The sequence below is a fragment of the Populus nigra genome, chromosome 9, assembly GCF_951802175.1.
Source record: "Populus nigra chromosome 9, ddPopNigr1.1, whole genome shotgun sequence".
In the NCBI taxonomy this organism is placed as follows: Eukaryota; Viridiplantae; Streptophyta; class Magnoliopsida; order Malpighiales; family Salicaceae; genus Populus; species Populus nigra.
Window position 1 is genome coordinate 11,082,868 of NC_084860.1, and position 20,094 is coordinate 11,102,961.

Sequence of the window (20,094 nt, forward strand, 5' to 3'; positions counted from 1 at the left end):
ATAAATAATGAATTTTTTTTATGTTTTCCTTTAGTTTATATTTCAGTCAAAAAATTAATGAATATATATATATATATATATATATATATATATATATATATATATATATATATTTGAATGATGAAATGAATTGTGTTACAATGTGAAAATTTGAAGAATAGGAAGGAAATTTACAAATGGAAGAAGGGAATTTTCATTTTTCCTTCTAAATTTGATTTTGGCAAATGAAAGGATAATTAAAAGGATTTTATTTATTAATTTTGTGTCAATATGAAAAGTAGAATAATGATGTGATATACTTGTCAATTCAGGAGAGGTTGCCAGGTCGACACCACAACAGGAAACTTCAGCTCGAGCTCAATAGTTGGGTAATTACACAGTGCTCAAATTTATTATTGGTCAATATGTATTTTTATTTGATTAATTGTGGTTGATAAATTAGTAATTATTATATTGTTTACTTGAGAAAATAAGATATGTGATGTGATGAACTAATTCCTAATTTAATAAGATTAATGCCTTGATGAATGGGCATGATAAGGAATTAATCCCATGGTTAATGGAATTAGAACCTTGATGAATGGGCAAATCGTTGAACTAATTCCTGAATTAATGAGATTACTGGTGAATTGGTGTGATGAGGAATTAATTTTCTAATTAATGGAATTAGTGCTCTGGTGAATGGATAAATCGTTGAACTAATTTCTGATTTAATGGAATTAGTGCCCTGACAAATAGACAAGATGAAGAATTAATTCCTTGGTTAATGAGATTTGTACTATGATGAATAGGTGAAACATTAAACTATTTTTTTTATTGATGGAATTAGTACTTGTTGAATGGACTAGTAGAAAATTAATCATCTATTAGTGAAAGTATTGCAAGGTTAATTAGGCGATAGGAAATTTTTTATATTTTTGGTTGATGTTAAAAAAAACAAATTATATATTATTCTGAAATTTAATTGAATATATATATATATATATATATATATATATATATATATATATATATATATATAATACTAGATAAGCAAGTTAATTTAATGATCTTTTGATTAAATTTTCAAAAAGAAAGGAAGAAAGTAGAAAGAATTTTATTGATATTTTTTTTTCATTTGTGTAATCGAATTATTGTATTAAATCAATTTTCAAGTACATTCATCTACTGAACTGGACAATAGATTAGTTTCCTTATATTTTGTTGGGTATCATTTTGTAAGGAATGGAATTATCATTTTGTTATGTAATATAAATTCTAGAATTTAATGCGTCAAAAGTTTATTGAAAGCTCTTTTGTGTAGTATAATTTTAATTATGAATTTCTTCTTTAATTATGTACTTATTTCGATTATAATTTTGTTAATGATCCTTATTTGTAAATCTTTGAATTGTGTAATGTACTTCAATTATAATTTGTAGAATAGTTCATTGAATTGCATCTATGTAAATGTGTGATATTGAATTGTTTAAACATGTGTGAATTTGATTATTAAGAAATTATGATGTAATGAGAGGAGGAAGGATGATAATACGAGTAAGAATTTCATAATTGGGGATTGTGGAACAAGAGTTGGTAACTTGATACCTAAAAATACAGAGAAAACTCTGCCGGATTTTTTATTGATGACAAAATGGTTTTTACCTTAATCGTAATTGAATTATCATGTCCTTACTCTTTGTTTTGAACACAAATATTGGGGTTATGAAGTTTCAATTGATTCTGAGATGGTTTGCTTATGGTTCACTAAAAGTTGTGTTTTTGCAGTAGAATTGAATGTTAAATTAAAACTTCAAGTTAACGATATTAAAATATGCTCAAATTTAATATATGGTGCGATCTTACCCCAAGTAGACAGAATATAAAGTTTTAATTGGTTCTAAGGTGGTTTGCTTAAGGTTTCACTAAGAGTTATTTTTCTACGGCAAGATTAAATTTCAAATTAAAACCTCAAGCAAATTATATCAAAATAAGTCCAAATTTAATATATGGTGCAATATTACCCCCAATAGATAGAATATGAAGTTTCAATTGGTTATGAGGTGGTTTGCTTAGAGTTCACTGAGAGTTGTGTTTCTGTGGTAGAATTGAATTAACCTTATCTTTTTTTTTCTGCTACTAATATAATTAGAGATAGTAACAAGATGAATATAACTTCTTCTTCTTTTTCTTAGATGTTGCAAACACAAATAACAAGAAGATGAACAACATAAAAAATGAAAAACTTAAAAGGAACACTAAGAAAATGATAAAAACAAAAAGATATGACCTTGTTTCAGAGCTTAGTGCTGATACGAACTGATGTGAACCTCGTAATCACGTGGTCATGCAAAGCACAATCAAGATTGAGATCCGATCCTGAAAAACCAAAATAGATTTAATAGGAGTGTGACATAATGAAAACCTGTCTACGAACAAATATGAACCTCGTAATCACGTGGTCATGCAAAGCACAATCAAGATTGAGATCCGATCCTGAAAAACCAAAATAGATCTAATAGGAGTGTGACATAATGAAAACCTGTCTACGAACAGATATGAACCTCGTAATCACGTGGTCATGCAAAGCACAATCAAGATTGAGATCCGATCCTGAAAAACCAAAATAGATCTAATAGGAGTGTGACATAATGAAAAGCTGTCTCAAGGCAGTAATACTATTGGAATGAAGAATAATGATGTCATTAAGTCAGTCAATCTTCGATAAGTCAGATTTAATTTATTGAATAATTAAAGAATACAAGAATCACTCTCACACATTAAAACTGTAAACTTCAGAAGTATTATTCATCAATGGTTGCCAAAATTTAGGTTACATGAGTTTAAATAGTTATTGAAAAATTAACCCTAATCCTAAAACTGATCCAAGGCTTATTTATAACCTTCCATGCAACCCATGAATTCGAGAAACTAAAGGAAAAAATAGTCACCCATGTTGTTTCCAAGTTGTAGTAGGATTCTTTTGTTTTTTTTTTTTGCTGTGTTTTCTCCTTATCTAACAAGGAAATAAACAAAATAATAAATCCCAATACTTAAAGGAAATAATTAATGTACCCATACATAATAAGAAGTCCAAAACTAATTAGAAATCCATAAAACACATAGAAACATAATAAACACAAGGCTGGCCGGAAATTTAGAAAATTAACAGTCTTGTTGTCGAAACCTCATGGCCTAAATAAGGTTGGATTAGACTCCTCTTACACATGGATAAGATGTAATAAGGTCTCCTCTTGATATTTCAATGGACCTTTCAAATCTAACTTGGTTGAAACCTTCAAAACTAATATATTCAATGCTTATTTCAATGCTTTTATCTTAGACCGAGTCATTGGTTCGTTTGAAACATGTAATGGTCCTTGCTAGTGTTTGTGGGCTGATCCACATCAACTTTTGTACACTGCCTTTTGTGTTAGTATTTCTTTTAAAGATCCACTTAGATCCATTACGTTTTATCCCTTTAGGTGGATAAACCAAGTTCTAAAATTGGTTAGTACATGAAGTCCATAGCCTTAAGTCATTTATTAAAATAAATATCATATATTACTTCCAAGTATTTGGTTGGCTCATCAATTATGAGCAGCATGTCATTCACAGTTTCCATGAGATGTTTTTATCTTATTCATGCATGACATGTCCTACTAAATTCATAGAGATTTTGTACTATTTAAGGTTCAAGCTAAACATTCAATGTTTTAGCCTTAAGAATATATTTCATCTAGATAATGTTTTAAGAGGTGTAGAGAATTTCATTCTCTTTTAGATGATCATTGAAATATTAGGTCAAATATAAATCACCTCAATTCAATCGAAGTTTCTTAATACTTATTCCAATCTGTATTTTAATTTTATTACAATTTATATTAAATCGAGACATTTTAAATATAAATATATACAAATCATTTGTATAATTATTGAATCCATAAAAACATTATTATTATTATAAAAGAACAACATTTGTCTTTAATAATAAATTTAAATCCATTTATACTAAATAAAATGGAAATGATATCTCAAAATACTAGAACAAAATAACAATTATAAAGTTTTAAAATCAACCCATTAGAAAAATAAAATAACTAGTTTCTACAGCTAATACAACAACCCTTGCTTTATTACTGAGTCGTAGATCCATTTTGGTTTTAACTAATCCTCTACTTTTCTTTAGTTATTGCATGCAATTGCAAATGTGAAAACCACATTTAGTATCCAATACCTAAGAACTCCAATGCAAAGTAGTAAGATAGTTTTCAATTATAAACATACCTAAAGTAGAAGCTTCATTAAGCTTATTCGCCTTCATGGTTGCAAGGTATTCTTGGTAATTTCTCCTTCAATGTCCTTTCTTGCCATAATGATGACAAGTGCCCTTGTCTTTTTTAATGTCCCAAATTAGTTTGTTTCCTTTAGAGACAACACTCTTATTCTTCTTATCCTTTTTCTTAGATATTTTAGAAGATTAAATTAGAAGAACTAAGATTTTTTTCCTTCATAAAGGCCCTTTCAGTAGTTTTAAGCTAAGCAATTTTGAAAATGTACTATCTAACTTGTTCACGTGATTGTTCATAATAAATTACAAAAAGTTTTAAGGTAATGACCGCAAGACCTAAATAATTAACTTATGGTCCATGACAAAACCTTATTGACTCAATTTCTCAATATAGCCAATCATTTTCAAAATATAGGTGTTCACTGAAGAACCCTATGTTATCTTGCAACATAACAATTCCTTAGAGGTCTCATACCTTTCAGTCTTACTAGCCTCATCAAACAATTCTTTGAGATGCATAATCATATTGTGGGCATCTATATTCTCATGCTACCTTTGAAGTTCAAGTGACATACTAGCTAACATCACACATGCAACATGTTCATTCTCATCAACATGATGCTGATGTTTATTCATAACTTCTTTTTCAGCATCCTTAACAAGGATATTTGGAATTGAAATTTCAAGAACATACAACCTCTTTTTGAAAGACGCATCACCCCTAGTGTACTCTACCTAAGGTAAGTTGCATTGTTGATTGATTATTAATCTAAGTCATGTTTCTATATGTTAGTCTCATCTATGATTCAAGACATATCTCCCTTTATGAGAAAGTCTCAACTTTATCAAGTTAAATCCTAATCGTTCTGAGGCTCTAATTTTAGCATGACATTTATTTTCCATTTTTATTCTTTAATATCTAAGGGTATACTTTACAGTATAATTTTATACCCCTAAATATTAAAGTCTATAGCTAAATCCTAATAATCTGAATATTAATTAAACAAATTAATTATTGTGAAATTTTTGATATTTTAATCAAATCCTAATGGATAATTATAAACTGATTATGATAACCATTTCATATTTTTAAAACATGATAAAAATGTGATTTTATTTTTTAGAAAATATACATGAAAAACCTTTAGAATTTGACCGCATGCATGAAAACAAAATATATTTTGTGTTTTTGAAATGAGGAAATGTTTTAATTTTTTTGGATTTTTTGAAAATTTGGAGAAAACCAGGTATTTTTAATACGGAGTCTATATCTTATAGTGTAAGTCTACATTCCGATACTAAATAAAATTCTTGAAAAAACTATACTTTTGTGTTTTCTAAAATAAAGGAATACTTGTTCAATGACAAGTATTAAACTTTCAAAATATTTGGAGAAAACCAGGTATTTCTAAAATTTTCAAAATATTTTTGTGAGCTAAAGACTAGAAAACCTTTTACCAATACTTATTCAATGACAAGTATTAAACCACTTACACTTCTTTTTTCTATGAGATTTTTTTAAATATTTAAAATGCCACTTATACTTTCCATAATATACTTTCTTAGTAGATTTGATTGGAATAACAATGAAACTCTATAGAAGGATTTTGCCAATTCACATTTAACTTTGTTTTTCAATGATTTCAAGTGAAACAAGAGTGTTAGAAGTTGTTTTTTGGAGGGAGTATGCTTAGATATTTGCCTTAGAAGTTCCACACTTGTTATGGCGAAGGGAATGGCTATTTATAGGCTCAAAAATGAAACTAGTCGTTAGACACAGTTTTCTGCCTGTTGGAGAATTAGTCAGATCATTTTAGAATTAGTGAGACCTTTTTAGAATCAATCAGACTATATGAAGAACCTAAGCAGTTTTTGAAAAATTTCCAGAAATAAACTAGTTGTTTTGATAAATGGCAAAACCATTTTAAGAAACGGTATGACTGTTTCTCAAAATAGCTGGACTGTTTTGGCTCTATGCAGCCAATGTCCTGTTTTTATGTTTTAGTATTTTTTTAGTTTTCTTTGGTTCTTTTGGGTTTGTTTAGGTTGTCCTAAACAAGTCGAGTGCTATCTAGCGAAACTCTATTACAAAATCTTTATTGGTGAAGTCGATAACTGTTATATTTACAAGCTCTTTGTTCTTGACTTTTATGAGTCCATTCCTTTCTTGTTTGATGATTTCTTATTTGTATTAAACTTTTCTAGATAATTGTAAGGGTTCGTGCAACATGTAATATACATATTCATATTTATATTTATATGGCATGCAGTGTGTTTTACTTAACAAATAAAATAAGATTAATGCATGTGACACACAAACGTGTTTCATGTAGCATATTGTCATAAACTTATTAAATCGTTTAAGCATTATAGCATAGTATTTAAAAGCTTAATAACATATATCATGATTATCAATATGGCATACTTATATGCATGTACATGTATATGCATTCATCAAAACCATATCAAATCAATGTTTTACTATTGACATATGTCGTATTGCTTCAATATTCAATGTTTATGTTATCATCATAACATAAATGTATGCATTCATCAAAACTATATCAAATCAATGTTTTACTATTGACATATAACATATTACTTAATTAATAACATCAATATTCAATGTTTATGTTATTATCAAAACATAATTAAATCATCATCGTAGCCATAAGGTTAACATATAATTCTCAATCAATTCAATGTTGAAAAATAAAATTGGAAAACTCAATGAAAAAAAAAAGAAAAAGACTTGAGTCAACCTAAGTTAACCTATCAAACCTGAATATGAGACCAAAATAACCCAATAGAAAGCAAATCAAAACAAATTATGAAACTCAAATCCCAATCAATTCAATGTTGAATGATGAAATTGAAAAAAAAAATCAATTAAAAAAAGAAAAAAAAGACGAGTCAACCCGTCAAATCCTTGACTAATTCTCAATCAACCTAAACATTGAAGGATATAATTGAAAAAAAAATCAATTATAAAAAGGACAAAAAAACCTAGTCAACTAGGTTAATCTACAAAGACTAAGATAAACTTATAGAAAATAAACCAAAATAAATAATGAAGTTCAATTCTCACTAAATTTAATATTAAATAACAAAATTGAAAATAAAACTAAATTTAAAACTAAAAAATAGAGAAAAGAAAAGGAAAAAAGTATTATTCCCATGAACAATAGTTTGTGAGAGGGGAATAGTAATTCTCTTCCTCAATTAGTTTTTGTTAATTATAGACATACAATTTCTAAGTAGCTAGATGTTTGGTTATAATTTTTTATTATTATGAAATTTTACTGTATAGCTGGCTACTAACTAATAATTTATTAGTAAGTTTTTATCATTATTATATAAAGAAATGATTTTTGAAAGAGCTGGTGATTCAGGGGGTAGCCTCCAATTGTACAGTTAAAAGCCATTTGGGCCTCCCATATAGTTAAAGAAACATGCTAATAAATGGAAAAATAACACTAATGAATCTTGGTCCGTGTTTATGTGACCCAACGCGAAGGAGAGCAACGTTACTTATGGTCCTGCCTGGTTTGTTAAGTGTGATAATGATTTTTTTAAAACTTTTGTTTTTGGTAAAAAATATACTATAATAATATTTTAAAAATTATTTTTTATACCAGTACATTAAATTAAATGATTGTAAAAAAATATTTTGAAAATGTAAAAAGATAATAAAATTTTATTTTTTTTAAATCTTTTAAAATATAAAATAAATGGGAATAGTCAAGCAGGGGTGTTCACGATCTAGTTTGGTCTGGTTCGAGTCGGTTTTTTAGCACTAAAAACCAGAAAAATCAAAATGTTTTTGCTGTTAACGTTGTATACCTTAATCTAGGACGTGGAGATTGCTCTTAAAGGTTATCCAATAAGTCGTTGTATATCTTTTTAGGAGCAACCAATGAGAGAGAAAAGCACCGCGCGGGAGGGGGGGAGGGTTTAGATTCAATTAAATCGGTTTGGTGTGGTCATGTTTAGTCCGTTTAAGTTTTTTTAAACCAGAATCGAATCGAACCAGGTGGTTTTTTATTTTTTAATTGGTTTATTCGGTTTTTTTCTATCGGTTCAGTTTTTTCGGTTAATTGTTTTTGGTTTTTTTGGTTTAATTGGTTAGTCGGTTTTTTTAAACACCCCTATAGTCAAGTATGACTCTGATCATAGTTTTAAAACCTGACCCGGCCCGTCAATCGACCCGGGACCCGGCTGACTTGAGTTAAAACCGAGTCGAGTTTAAAAAAATAAGGGAAGTTAGTGACCCAGTAAAACCTGATCAAAATCTCAGTTGCAATTCGTTAATTATTTATTTTTTTAATAAAAATATATTATTTTGATTTTAAAAAAAATAAAATTAACCCAGTACCTTCACCCTTAATTCGGAGGGATCACGGGGCAGATTTAAAAACTCTGGCCCTGGCTAATGGCTACCCTAGCTCCTATATCAGTGGCACGACAATGGACCACCTGATGTAGTGGAAGGTGCCAAAAAGGTGGGAAGTGAAGAGTTACACACAACCTGATATGTATCATACTCAAGTCTTAATTATTACACAGTTGGGTTTACATGAAAGTTATATGTGCTGCTGCTGCTGCTGCGGGCTGCCACGATGCGTGCTCTAAAGCTGCTTTTAATACTCTCCTTGTCTCTTTGTGGTGTAAATGCTCGGTCAAACCACCTTCTTTCCAAGGAATCCTTGACCACTCGCTATCGCTATTATTTTGGTCATCATCATTTTCCCTCTGAGGCTGGGGTTTTTTATTTTCTTTCCACTTGCTGCGTGCTGTGGCAGTCTGCCTCTCATTAAAATATTTGCCCTGCATCGATATGCAAGAAGGAGTATCCTCCGTGTGTAAAGCCCATTTCCACCGTGAAAAACCATCTCCACTCGACGCCTGTTTTATTGCTGGCTAGGTTGGGGGTTCGGTGACCCTTTCCACAGTGGATAATGCGTGTGCTTGGAGGACAGTACAGAGCAGGTCTCTCTGCCTCCGAGGCCTTTGTATCATTGCTACTCGCTTATCCATGCGCGTGCCGCAGCTGTGATAATTAATTCACCATCCAATGACAGAATATTTTGAAATATACAACCACTCCATCAATTATTGAATAAATAAAAAACATAAATAAATTGCCAACGTCATTCTATAAAGAGAATTGGTTTTCTATTTTTCTGCAGGAAGAATTTTTTATTTTACTAACTCCAGTCTTTTTAGAAAAGTAAAGTATTATTTTGTTTTTAGATTTCTCCTTTAATAAAATTCGAACGAGATGCAATATTTCTCTTAACTTGCTATTTTGATGGTGGCGCGTGGGGTGTTTTAGCAAGTCATACAAAAGCAAGCGCGTGAAGTGGACAATTCCATTTATTATCTTTGGAACTCTGGTCACGTGCAGCCTCGGATTCCTCCCTGTTTTTTTCACCTCGTCGTCGCCTTCGATCTCCCATGTGATCCCAGTACGAAAAGAGGCATCATTCTCCAACATAATATCAAGATTGCCATCTATGTTGTCTTTTAGGTAAAGAAAACGGCTAAGAATTTGGTGCTGGGGCAGAAGAGAAGGGGCACCCCAAGTCACGGCGATGTTGATATTCCATCCACTGGTTTCTTGCCCTTGTACATTTGTGAACTGGCCACGTTCATGGAGACTCCATGGAACATGCCCTCTTCGATCATGTTTAGCTGTTGAAGTTGATGTATTGTTTTTTGAGGTTCATGTTCTTTAATGATATGGCCCAAATCTTGTCCACTTTTATCTAAGAATTAATCATCTAGTTAGGGCAATTCTTGAGGCTTACATTACCATAAGATACATTCCAACTTGGTTTTTCAAGGTAGTGTTTGAAACGATGTTGGAACCACATTTCTCAAGAGTTTAAAATTTGTTTTATTTAAAGTTAATTTTTTATAATTTTAGTTTGGTTTTAATACACTGATATAAAAAAATAATATTTTAATATATTTTTAAATAAGAAACATTTTAAACCGTAACTTTTATTGCACTTCCAAAAATTACCCGGACAAACATTTTAATTGGGAGTTCACGGAAGATGGCTAGTAATTTTCTTGGTAAGAAGGGAATAAATTACCGTCTCACTTATCTGGGTCGATTACCGTCTCACTTATCTGGGTCGATAAAATATATTTTTCAATGATAATATTTTCTCGAATCTAGAAAAAAAAAAGTCATTTCATCTTCTTCTTTACGTTCCACGACTTGGCTCGAGCTCTCCAATCTTGTTTTTTCTTTTTACATAGCAAAAGAAGGCTTAACTCGTTAAGTAATCTGGGCGTTGTGTACAATACGTAGAAGACACTAATTCCTTCTCTTTCAAGACTATTGGAAAGCGAACACACGCATTTCTTTGCCTGCCTCTCTCCCACTTGTTAAAAGAAGATAAAAAAGAGGATTGGAAAGAAGATGGAGAGAGAGAGAGAGAGAGAGAGAGAGAGAGAGAGAGAGAGAGAGAGAGAGAGATCTTCCTTCTTCTTGCTTTCATGCATGCCAATCAAAACCTCCATGTGTGGACATCCTAGCTTAATTTTCTTGACCAAAAGCATCGGCCTAGCAACATGTGTCCTGAATAACCACGAGGATGGGGAGGATAGCATTACCATGAAAAAAATATTCCAGTCTAATATAAATTATATTTTATTATTTAAATTATTGAATTGATATGACTTTATACCTATTATTTTTCTAAATGAACCTTTAGCTACCACATCATACAAACTATGTATTCATTCATTCTCAGCATAAAACCCAGATTAATTAGGCTTATGGATCAGTAAAAAATAATTATTTATTTGATAAAAGTTAAATTTAAAATAATAGTTGTATATAGATTTCAAGTGAAAAAATATTTTATTTAAAAAATAATATAAATTATATTTTAAAATTTTATCAAGCATTATTAAATTCATTCAACCCGTCTCACAACCTTATTATTTACGCAACACACACGGGCAGAGTCAGGTCATTTGCATATTGCTAAAGACAAAGAGCAAAAAATATATATTATCATGTAAAATCTTTCGTTGTAGCAAACCTCCTCCATTTCCCATCTCTCTCTCTCTCTCTCCCTCCCTGTCGATCCACCTGCGTCTATCTGTACTGTCGAGCAGCTCTCTGTGCAAACCACACATAATACAACCAAACAAAGACCACCATTATTTCGCAAGGGATCAGAGTTTTCCCTCTCCATCCACAAAAACAATAAAAATATCTCCCTCTTTGCTTTCAAATCTTGCATTATTGCCCTCCTCAATGATCAATTGCTAAACCAACAAGAAAAATGAAACAAAAAAACATGGACACATTTGTAGACAGACCCCATCGAAGCAACAGCAACAATAGCAGCAGCACTAGTAACAACAACAGCAACACCAGTGAGCTCTTTATTTGTTTCACCTCACGCCTCTCTTCTTCCTCCATGAAGCTCTCTTCAAAATCTATTCTCAGCCCTGGCCGTCACAGAGATTCCTCACAAATCTCTCTCTCTAACTCTCTCAGTAGAAGACTTAGAAGCAGTGGCAGCATGAAAGGTGGACAAGCTTCACCAATGTTCCCTACTAATGGCAGAAAACGTGGCTGTGCTTTTGAGAATCCAGAACCCTCTTCTCCAAAGGTTACTTGCATTGGTCAAGTGAGAGTTAAGACCAAGAAACAGGGGAAGAAACTGAGGACGAGATCAAAGAGAAGAGGGGAAATAAGTTTTAGGAGAGTAGACCAAAACAGCAATACTTTTGAAGGGAGCAACAGTCATCATGATTTGATAAACAATCAGTTCTTGAATCAGCAGCAGCAGCAGCAGGAGGGTTTGTCACACAGGAATCAAAGATGGGTACATTTTCCTGTGACAATATGTGAAGCTTTAAGGGCTTTTGGGGCTGAGTTTAATTGCTTTTTACCTTGCCGGTCTTCATGTATGGCAAGTGAGAAAGAGAAAGAAGAGAATACCGCTGCAGCAGGATCTAATAACAACGGTAGTCGTTCTTGTGGGGCGGTGTTTGCAAGGTGGTTAGTGGCAGTGCAGGAGGGAGAAGGGAAAGGGAAGGAGATAGAGTTGGTGGTTGGAGAAGAAGTAGTAGAAGAAGAAAGAGATGACAGGAGGAGGAGTTATAGGAGACATGTTTTTGAAGATATTGAATTTAAAGAAGAAGGACATGTTTTTGAAGGAGGAAATGCGGGTTTGCAAGAAGAAGAGGCAAGGGTAGGTATTTGTATACCACCAAAGAATGCTTTGTTGTTGATGAGGTGTAGATCTGATCCTGTTAAAATGGCTGCTCTTGCTAATAAGTTCTGGGAATCTCCTGCTCCACAAGATGAAGAAGACGAGGAAGAAGATAATGAAGAGGGTGAAAAGGATAGAAATTTGGGAGCAGAAGTAGACAAGTTTATCAATATAGAAAATAAAAGTGAAGTTAAGGCAAGTCAAGAAGAGGAAATAAAAGTTGAGCAAGAAATTATAATTGAGCAGAAACAGGATTTGACTGTGTCTGATAAGTTGGCTTTTTGTGAAACTATTGAAGAGCATTATCAAATTATTCAAGAAACTGAAGAAAGTTTGGCTATTTTGGAAGCTGGAGAAGATAGCCAAGAAATTGGAAGCACAGATGATAATATCGATGGTGTTCTACAAGAAGTTAATTTAGTGAAACAGGAAGAAGAGGAATCGGAAACTCCAGGGATCATGAACTTGCAGCCAACATCCTCAACACAAGAAACTGTTAGTCTATGCAGTGACGAGTCTTCTTCACATGATCAAGAAATTGTAGATCCAGCGGCCTTGATGAATAACGAAAATGAATACAAGGTGGTTCAAGAAAATGAGGAGGATAATCAAGAAGACAGAGTATTCCAAGCAGAACAAGAGCAAGTTGTGCAAGGGCTGAGTGATGACATTGAGGAGAATTCAGTGTCTGTACGGTTCGAACAAGAAACTTTACAAGTTGCTGTCCAAGACTTACAGGACCAAGAACCAGAGTCCCTTTCTGTAGCTGAATTACAAGTACAGGAGTCGGAGGAAGAGAAAGAGACCACCGAGAATGAGACCGAGCTAGCAGAGGAAGAACCCGAAGACCCGAAGACCCATGTAAATGGTCAAACGGGTGTCAAGTCAAGGGAAGGAGATAATAGTCAACCACTTTTACCAGATTGCTTGCTGTTAATGATGTGTGAGCCCAAGCTGTCAATGGAGGTATCCAAGGAAACCTGGGTTTGCAGTACAGACTTCACCAGATGGTTACCAGAGCATTCAAGGCCAGTCAGCAAAACCAACGGTAAAGATGAGCCCAAGAAAAGAGTTAGCATCGACATTAAGCCTGCGCAGGTGTATAATAATGGTAATAACAGCAATTGCTTGCAGCAGCCACGTAGGTCCTCTTGTTCATACCCGGCTAAGCCACCGGCTCGTTGTGCCGGGACAGAGTCCATGTCCACAATGATAGAGCAGAAGCTGGTAGGAGCCAAGGCATATGAGCCGTTTGTTCTGACGCGCTGCAAGTCTGAGCCAATGAGGTCAGCCTCTAAGCTAGCGCCAGAGGCTTGTTTCTGGAAGAATAGAAAACTTGAGCCGCATCGACCAGCGGCGACACTTGGGGTCGGAGCGGCTGGGGTTGGGTTTTGAAGTCCATGTTGTATTGGTAACTGTAGTTTTTGTAGTTTTTTTCATACTAGTAGAGTAGTACTAGTGGTGCTTTTTTACTTTTTTACTGCTATGCATTCTTGTAAATCTTGCTTTGATAATTTGATGCAATTTTTTTCAATCTCACTTTTTCTTTTTTTCCCTCCTATAAGATAAAGAAGATAGAGTGCACAACCAGAGGAACTGATTACATTTTGAGTTATTTTAGGATTATTAAAGATTTATATAATTATTAATTTTAAGATTTATAAAATTAATTAAGATGTGAACTTCCATGTTAATAATAATAATAATAATAAAAGATAGAGTGAACGTCGCATGAGAGCATTTGAAATATTATTAAAGCAAGTGGTTACGATGTCAGGGATGATTTGGTGAAGGGTTGCAATAAAGGGGGTGGGACTGCAAATAATGTTGGGTTTGGAAGGTTATCTTGCTGTAGCTCGGTGGTTACAATTAGACTATCTATACCATCACCACCATTTATGTGTCTACGAGGAATTTATTTATTGCAGCATTCACTTACCTGAATAATCATGTGGGAATGATAGCCGTTAACTATCCAAGTTAAGTCTTCATTTTTTTTTTTTTTTTTTTGTGTGAAATGATGATTATCATAATTCACCAGCCTATGGCTAGCAAATTTAACCCCAAAATCAGGGAAATGAAATTAGCGCTCCATAACACTTTTGAATTGAGGCTATTATGATAATGTGTTGTAATATAATCACCATCCCAAAACCATAGTTATTAAACCCGTATAGGGGGTTAACCCGGTCAAGAGATTGGATCTCGGGTTTTATGGGTTAACCCGGGTCAACTCGGAAATTCACTTCTTTTTCTTTCTTTTAAAAGATGTTGACAACAACTTCAACACCTAAAAAAATTAATATTCTCACAACTTTGTAATTTACCTTCTCTTTCTAGTAAAACATGTTTCTATATTTTCCAGTCAAATAGCTCCAAAAGATATGGGGAATGCCCCATATTGCAATTTAATATATTTACTGGTCAACTAAAAATTTTAAAGGAAAGACACACAAAACCTGAACTTTACCCTATCTCTACCAAATAAAACAACAAGTCGCAGCTCCCCCTGCCTTTAGATTATCTCTCCCAAAACCAACCAAAGCTTCTCTTTTAGCTTGGCCAAAGCAGCTGCCATGCGCGACTGACTATCGAAAATTGAAAGATAAAAGACATTCTCTTCCCTTCTTCTTCACTCTCGTTTTAGAAGGCATTCCGTCAAGCAGCATGGGATGAAGACCCCGACCACAACTTCCCTCATCCCTCTCTCAGTCATCCCCCTGGTTTTTTGGCCAAAACTAGAGAGCACCTCCTTCTTCTTCCCCAGCCGCCTCCCTCTCTTGGCCAAACTAGAACCGTCGCCCACTGACACATGAGACCAGCCCAACTAGCCTCTCCTTCGACCAGCCTCCAACAACAGCGTCCCTCACTCTCCTTTCCTCTTTGCTGCTGCTAACAACTCATTGTAGAGAAGATGATGAAATAAGAAGGGAGGCCGAAGGATAGAAACCACATTTGAAAAGGAAAAAAAAAAACGGGTCTCGCCCGGGTCATGGATCAACTTGTCGGGTCGACCGGGTTTTGTCAGGTTGTTGCACCAGCCGGTCTTTTAACAAACTCGAACCGGTCCAGATCCCGGGTTTGTCGGGTCCCGTGTCGACCCGCCAGACTAGTTCAAGTTTAATAACTATGCCCAAAACTACGAGGCTTGGCTTGCTGATGTTAGAGAAATTATTTAAAATAAAAGTAAAAAAGAAATTAGTTTAGAAATATGTGAAAATATTATCTTCAACATATTTATTTATCTCATACAAAACAACATGGTAGATGGATGTGATTCGAATATTACAGGAGTTGGTTGGCTTTTAATGTTACGGTAACAAATTTCTTTGATGATGGCTACATGCAGGCAACTGGCAACTATTAGGCTATAATCAAACAAACACAGACAGGACATGAAATCATTGAATCTGATCAATTTGAATCATTGCATCTTATTGTCTTAATCCCATCGACATGGAATAATTGTGTCTTGCTGTCGATTTTGACAATTGGATTATGCTATTAATCAGGCTTCATGGATTAGCATCCCCACGTTTGGCGACCTGTAATCAAATGTAATAAAAAACTTAAGAATACATTATAAATTTGCATGTTAACAGTAAGTGTTATTGTGGATAATTTAATAATTTTACAACAGTCCATTTATTATTATTGTCAAATTTAAAGGGGCAATTATATCCTTTTGCTTTTATAATACATGGTAAAAATGACCGTAATATCTTTGGATTCAAATTTTTTCAAAGCTTGTTAATATTTTTCAAGAACAGTAAAATGATTTACTTGCTCTTGTAAGTGGAATTTTCTACAACTTATGTTTAGGGGCATTTTTATATATGCAACGAGGATTCTTTGATATTATCAAGTTGGTTGAGGGGAAATTTTATAATTTAATATGTATAAATATTATTAAAAATAAAGGTTGTTGATGTGTGTGTTCTATACGTCAGTGCAAGGGTGACCCTTGTGCCTTTCGAGTGAAACATGCGAGGTCATTTGGTGACCAAACATCACCTTTCATTGCAACTTTTGAATTGTCTCGGCGTCCTCGCTATGATGAGGTGGTGTGTGTGGTTTACGACCGTCCAGTTTGGCGTTGAAATTTTCTCTATCTGTCTCTCCTCATCAATTTTTACACATTCTCCTTTAAAATTTCAAAGCAGCTCTTTAATTGGAATAATTTATTTTTTTATATTTCAAATTTAGTTTCTATTTCTTTTATTACTATTTGTTTTGTTTGAGATAATTTTTATTTTTTTAAAATTTTATCATCATGTTTTTTTTTCCTATCTAATTTGATCTCAATTCTTTTGATTGTTATTTTTTTCACTTTGGTATTTTTTTAAATTGATTTTTTTTAATTTCATCTTTCAATATTAAACTGGTTTGAAATTTAATTTCTTGATTGAGCCCGATTTTAGGATTTCATGAGTTGCGAGTTTTAGATATTAACCCGAGTTTAGAAGGTTTGCTCGGGTTATCTTGTTTTTTTTTTAAATTTTTTTTAAGCTCATGTTTTTTTTTTCAGTTTCAGACTTTTGTATTTATTCAATTAAACTCTGTTATTTTTATTTATTTTTTTCTATAGAATTTTTCACTAATTCTGAAAATAACATGAGTTATCTCAGTTCTTTTTATTTACCACTCCTTGTTGAATTAACTTTGACAAGTTTTTTAAATTGATTTTGTTTTCAATTTCATCATTCAACATTTTTTTTTAGTTTCTTTATTTAACAATGAGTTGTTTTATAGTTAAGATCCATAATTTTATTCAATTTACTTTCATTAACGACTTTTTTAAAACCTTTTATTAGCACAAATAATCTTTTGATTAATAAAGAGTTGATTCTAAGAAATACATTTATTAAATATAACTGAGTACAAAACCTGTGTTGTAAGATCAAATATCTTAACCTTAGTTATTTTTTTTATCAAATATCAATTTAATTAATTAGATGCACGTATAAGTATTTTGACTTATTATTGGGAATTGTTTCATGGTAAAAAAATTCATAAAAAAGCCAACATATTCATTTTTTTATTCAAAAAAACAATTATCTGACTCACAACGAAACGCATGTCAAATAACTAGTTAAATTAACTATGCATGCCACACTAATTAGTAAACACTAGTTGGTTGACCTGTGTTTTGTCACAGGTCAGATCAATTTTTTTAACTAAAAAAGTAAATATATAGGTATTATCAATGTGTTATTTTCCATTAAGAAAAAATTTAATTGTGAATTGAAAAAACTTATGCATATATTTAATAAAATAAATTGAGAATTATATGTCCTATAAATTTAATTGTTGCATATGTGTTTTATTGTATAGTGATTTTTAACTAAGAAATGTAAAGATGTTGTTTACTCTTAATAAAATAAATTTAAAAATATGTGAACCAATAAATTGAGAAAAAGTAGTTAATGCTAATAAAAACACAACTAAAACAGAAGTCAAATTCCCTATAGCCATAAACTTATTTTTCTATTCACTGCTATAATGTAAGGACACCTTTTCTTTTCTAAAAAAATAAATAAATTCATAAGCGTTGGTTTGAGGGGTATCTTGATCTTGTTATATGGCTCACTAGTCATTTAATGACTATACAGGGGGGGTGTATCGCTTCCATAATTCTTAAATAGTTAAATGACTTTATGACACCTAATTTCAAAAAAAATAATAATTAAAATGGTTGACAAAGACTTTTGGTCCTTTTGTTTTCTAAGATATAGTAAAAAGTCAACTTTGCCCTTGCGGTCAAGGAGAAATGAACCATGGACCAATAGGCCTTTTGGTTTTTTCAAATAGGTTTTATGGTAAATCTCATAAATATAAAGGGTAATACAACTCCTTAAATTCTACTTTGAATCTTGCCATGTAAACACTAGTCTTTCACTAAGAATGAACACTCTCTGATAACAATTGGTCACACAATCAACTCGCAACTCTTTCTAGTACTGGTATATGATTAATCACCCTTTCCACTTTTCTCAGCTAATATCTTGTAATCTTAGCTTCTTCCTCTCCTAAATATTTCTCACACACCATTTTCCTCATGCCCTTCATTCAATGTACTGGGGTGACAACTTTCTTAACTCTAGGTGTAGTAGTGGAAGCCTTATCACCACTGTTTTCACTAACTATCCTAAAAAGGCAGGGTCTATATATAATGTAGGCCCAATAGTCAGCGCTATCAGTGGGAGCCTATCTACATGTCCCTATCTATTTGATGTTGCAGGCAATGCTACCTCTGCTATCGAGAAGCATAATCATCCTGGAGCCCCGTTGATTCACCCTTGTCGGAGTATGCTAAAGTTGTAGGTACATGTGAGGCAGTGTCTGCCAATAGATCTTCCCTTGGTCATCATTATGTTGTATATTGTATTCTATTCCCCGAACTGGGGATGGATTAGTCCAGGTTCCATGTCTAATTCGGACCATCCTAAAACATATTTCAATATCAGATCAATACTCAATCCAAGTTTACTGGATCTAATACCAACTATAATAGCCCCAAATATAAATTCTACTCTATAAATTAACTCATTCAAGTCATATAAGTTAGTTAAATAAAACCTAATTTTATAGCATTAAACATATTCGATTAACAGTAACCTTGAGTAACTTAACAAGTTATCCATGAATAGAACTTTGATTTTGTACATATAAAGTCGGAAGGCAACAAATCATATTCTCAACATGTACTTAACATATTAATGAGGGATTTATTATCAATTTTAATTAGATTTCATTTCATGACATAATCGGTATATCATATTTAACAATAATATATGTTAACATATACTCATAGCATGACATTCTAATAGGATGATTATGAACATATTTAAATTAATTCCCTCGAGCCATCGATGAGAATCAGGTGATCAAAACTTAAGTAGCTGCTGTAAATTATTATAAGTTCTTTGCGAGCACTATGGTTGTATCCTTCACCGCCATTCTTTTTTTCATTCAGGATTACAAATAAATTTTCTATCTAAATTTCTATATTTCTAAATTATATAACATTTATATAATTAATTAAGAAATCTCAAGTTACATTCAAGGGGAATTACATGAGAAAATAATTTTACAATAAAAAAAAACAGAAAAAAAACAACACACACATCCTATTTAATATTATAACTCTTCAACCATAAAAACACAATCACATTGATATTTAATGTACATAACCATCCATCATGCATAATAACACATTAATATGCATAAATAAATATATTCCTACTTCAATTCTAATTATTGACTTTATGTGTAATTTTTAAAATAAAGTTTCTAATACTTAGAAATATGAAATCAAATCCAATTTGATAATTTTACAAACTTGATAAATTTTATTTAATATAAATTTTATAATTGAAAAACCATTTATCAAAATTTAATAAGAAAATTAATCATATTAAAATTCTTATTAATATCCTAAACTATTTTAGGATTAATTAAATAAAAATATTTTAGCTTAAAAACTCTCTTTATTTTAGAAAAAAAATATTTTTCTAAACATTATTTAATTCAACATTTTAATTAAATCCTAATCCTATTAGGATATAACCAAAACTT

The 20,094-nt window shown here is 32.1% G+C and overlaps 1 protein-coding gene across 1 annotated transcript; it reads left to right on the top strand.

The window, feature by feature from the left end:
* The first annotated feature begins 11,298 nt into the window (after nt 1-11,298).
* Nucleotides 11,299-14,050, top strand: LOC133703430 (uncharacterized). The gene has a single exon (XM_062127922.1). The coding sequence runs from the start codon at nt 11,578-11,580 to the stop codon at nt 13,909-13,911; it is 2,334 nt and encodes a 777-aa protein (XP_061983906.1). The 5' UTR covers nt 11,299-11,577; the 3' UTR covers nt 13,912-14,050.
* The last annotated feature ends 6,044 nt before the right edge of the window (nt 14,051-20,094 follow it).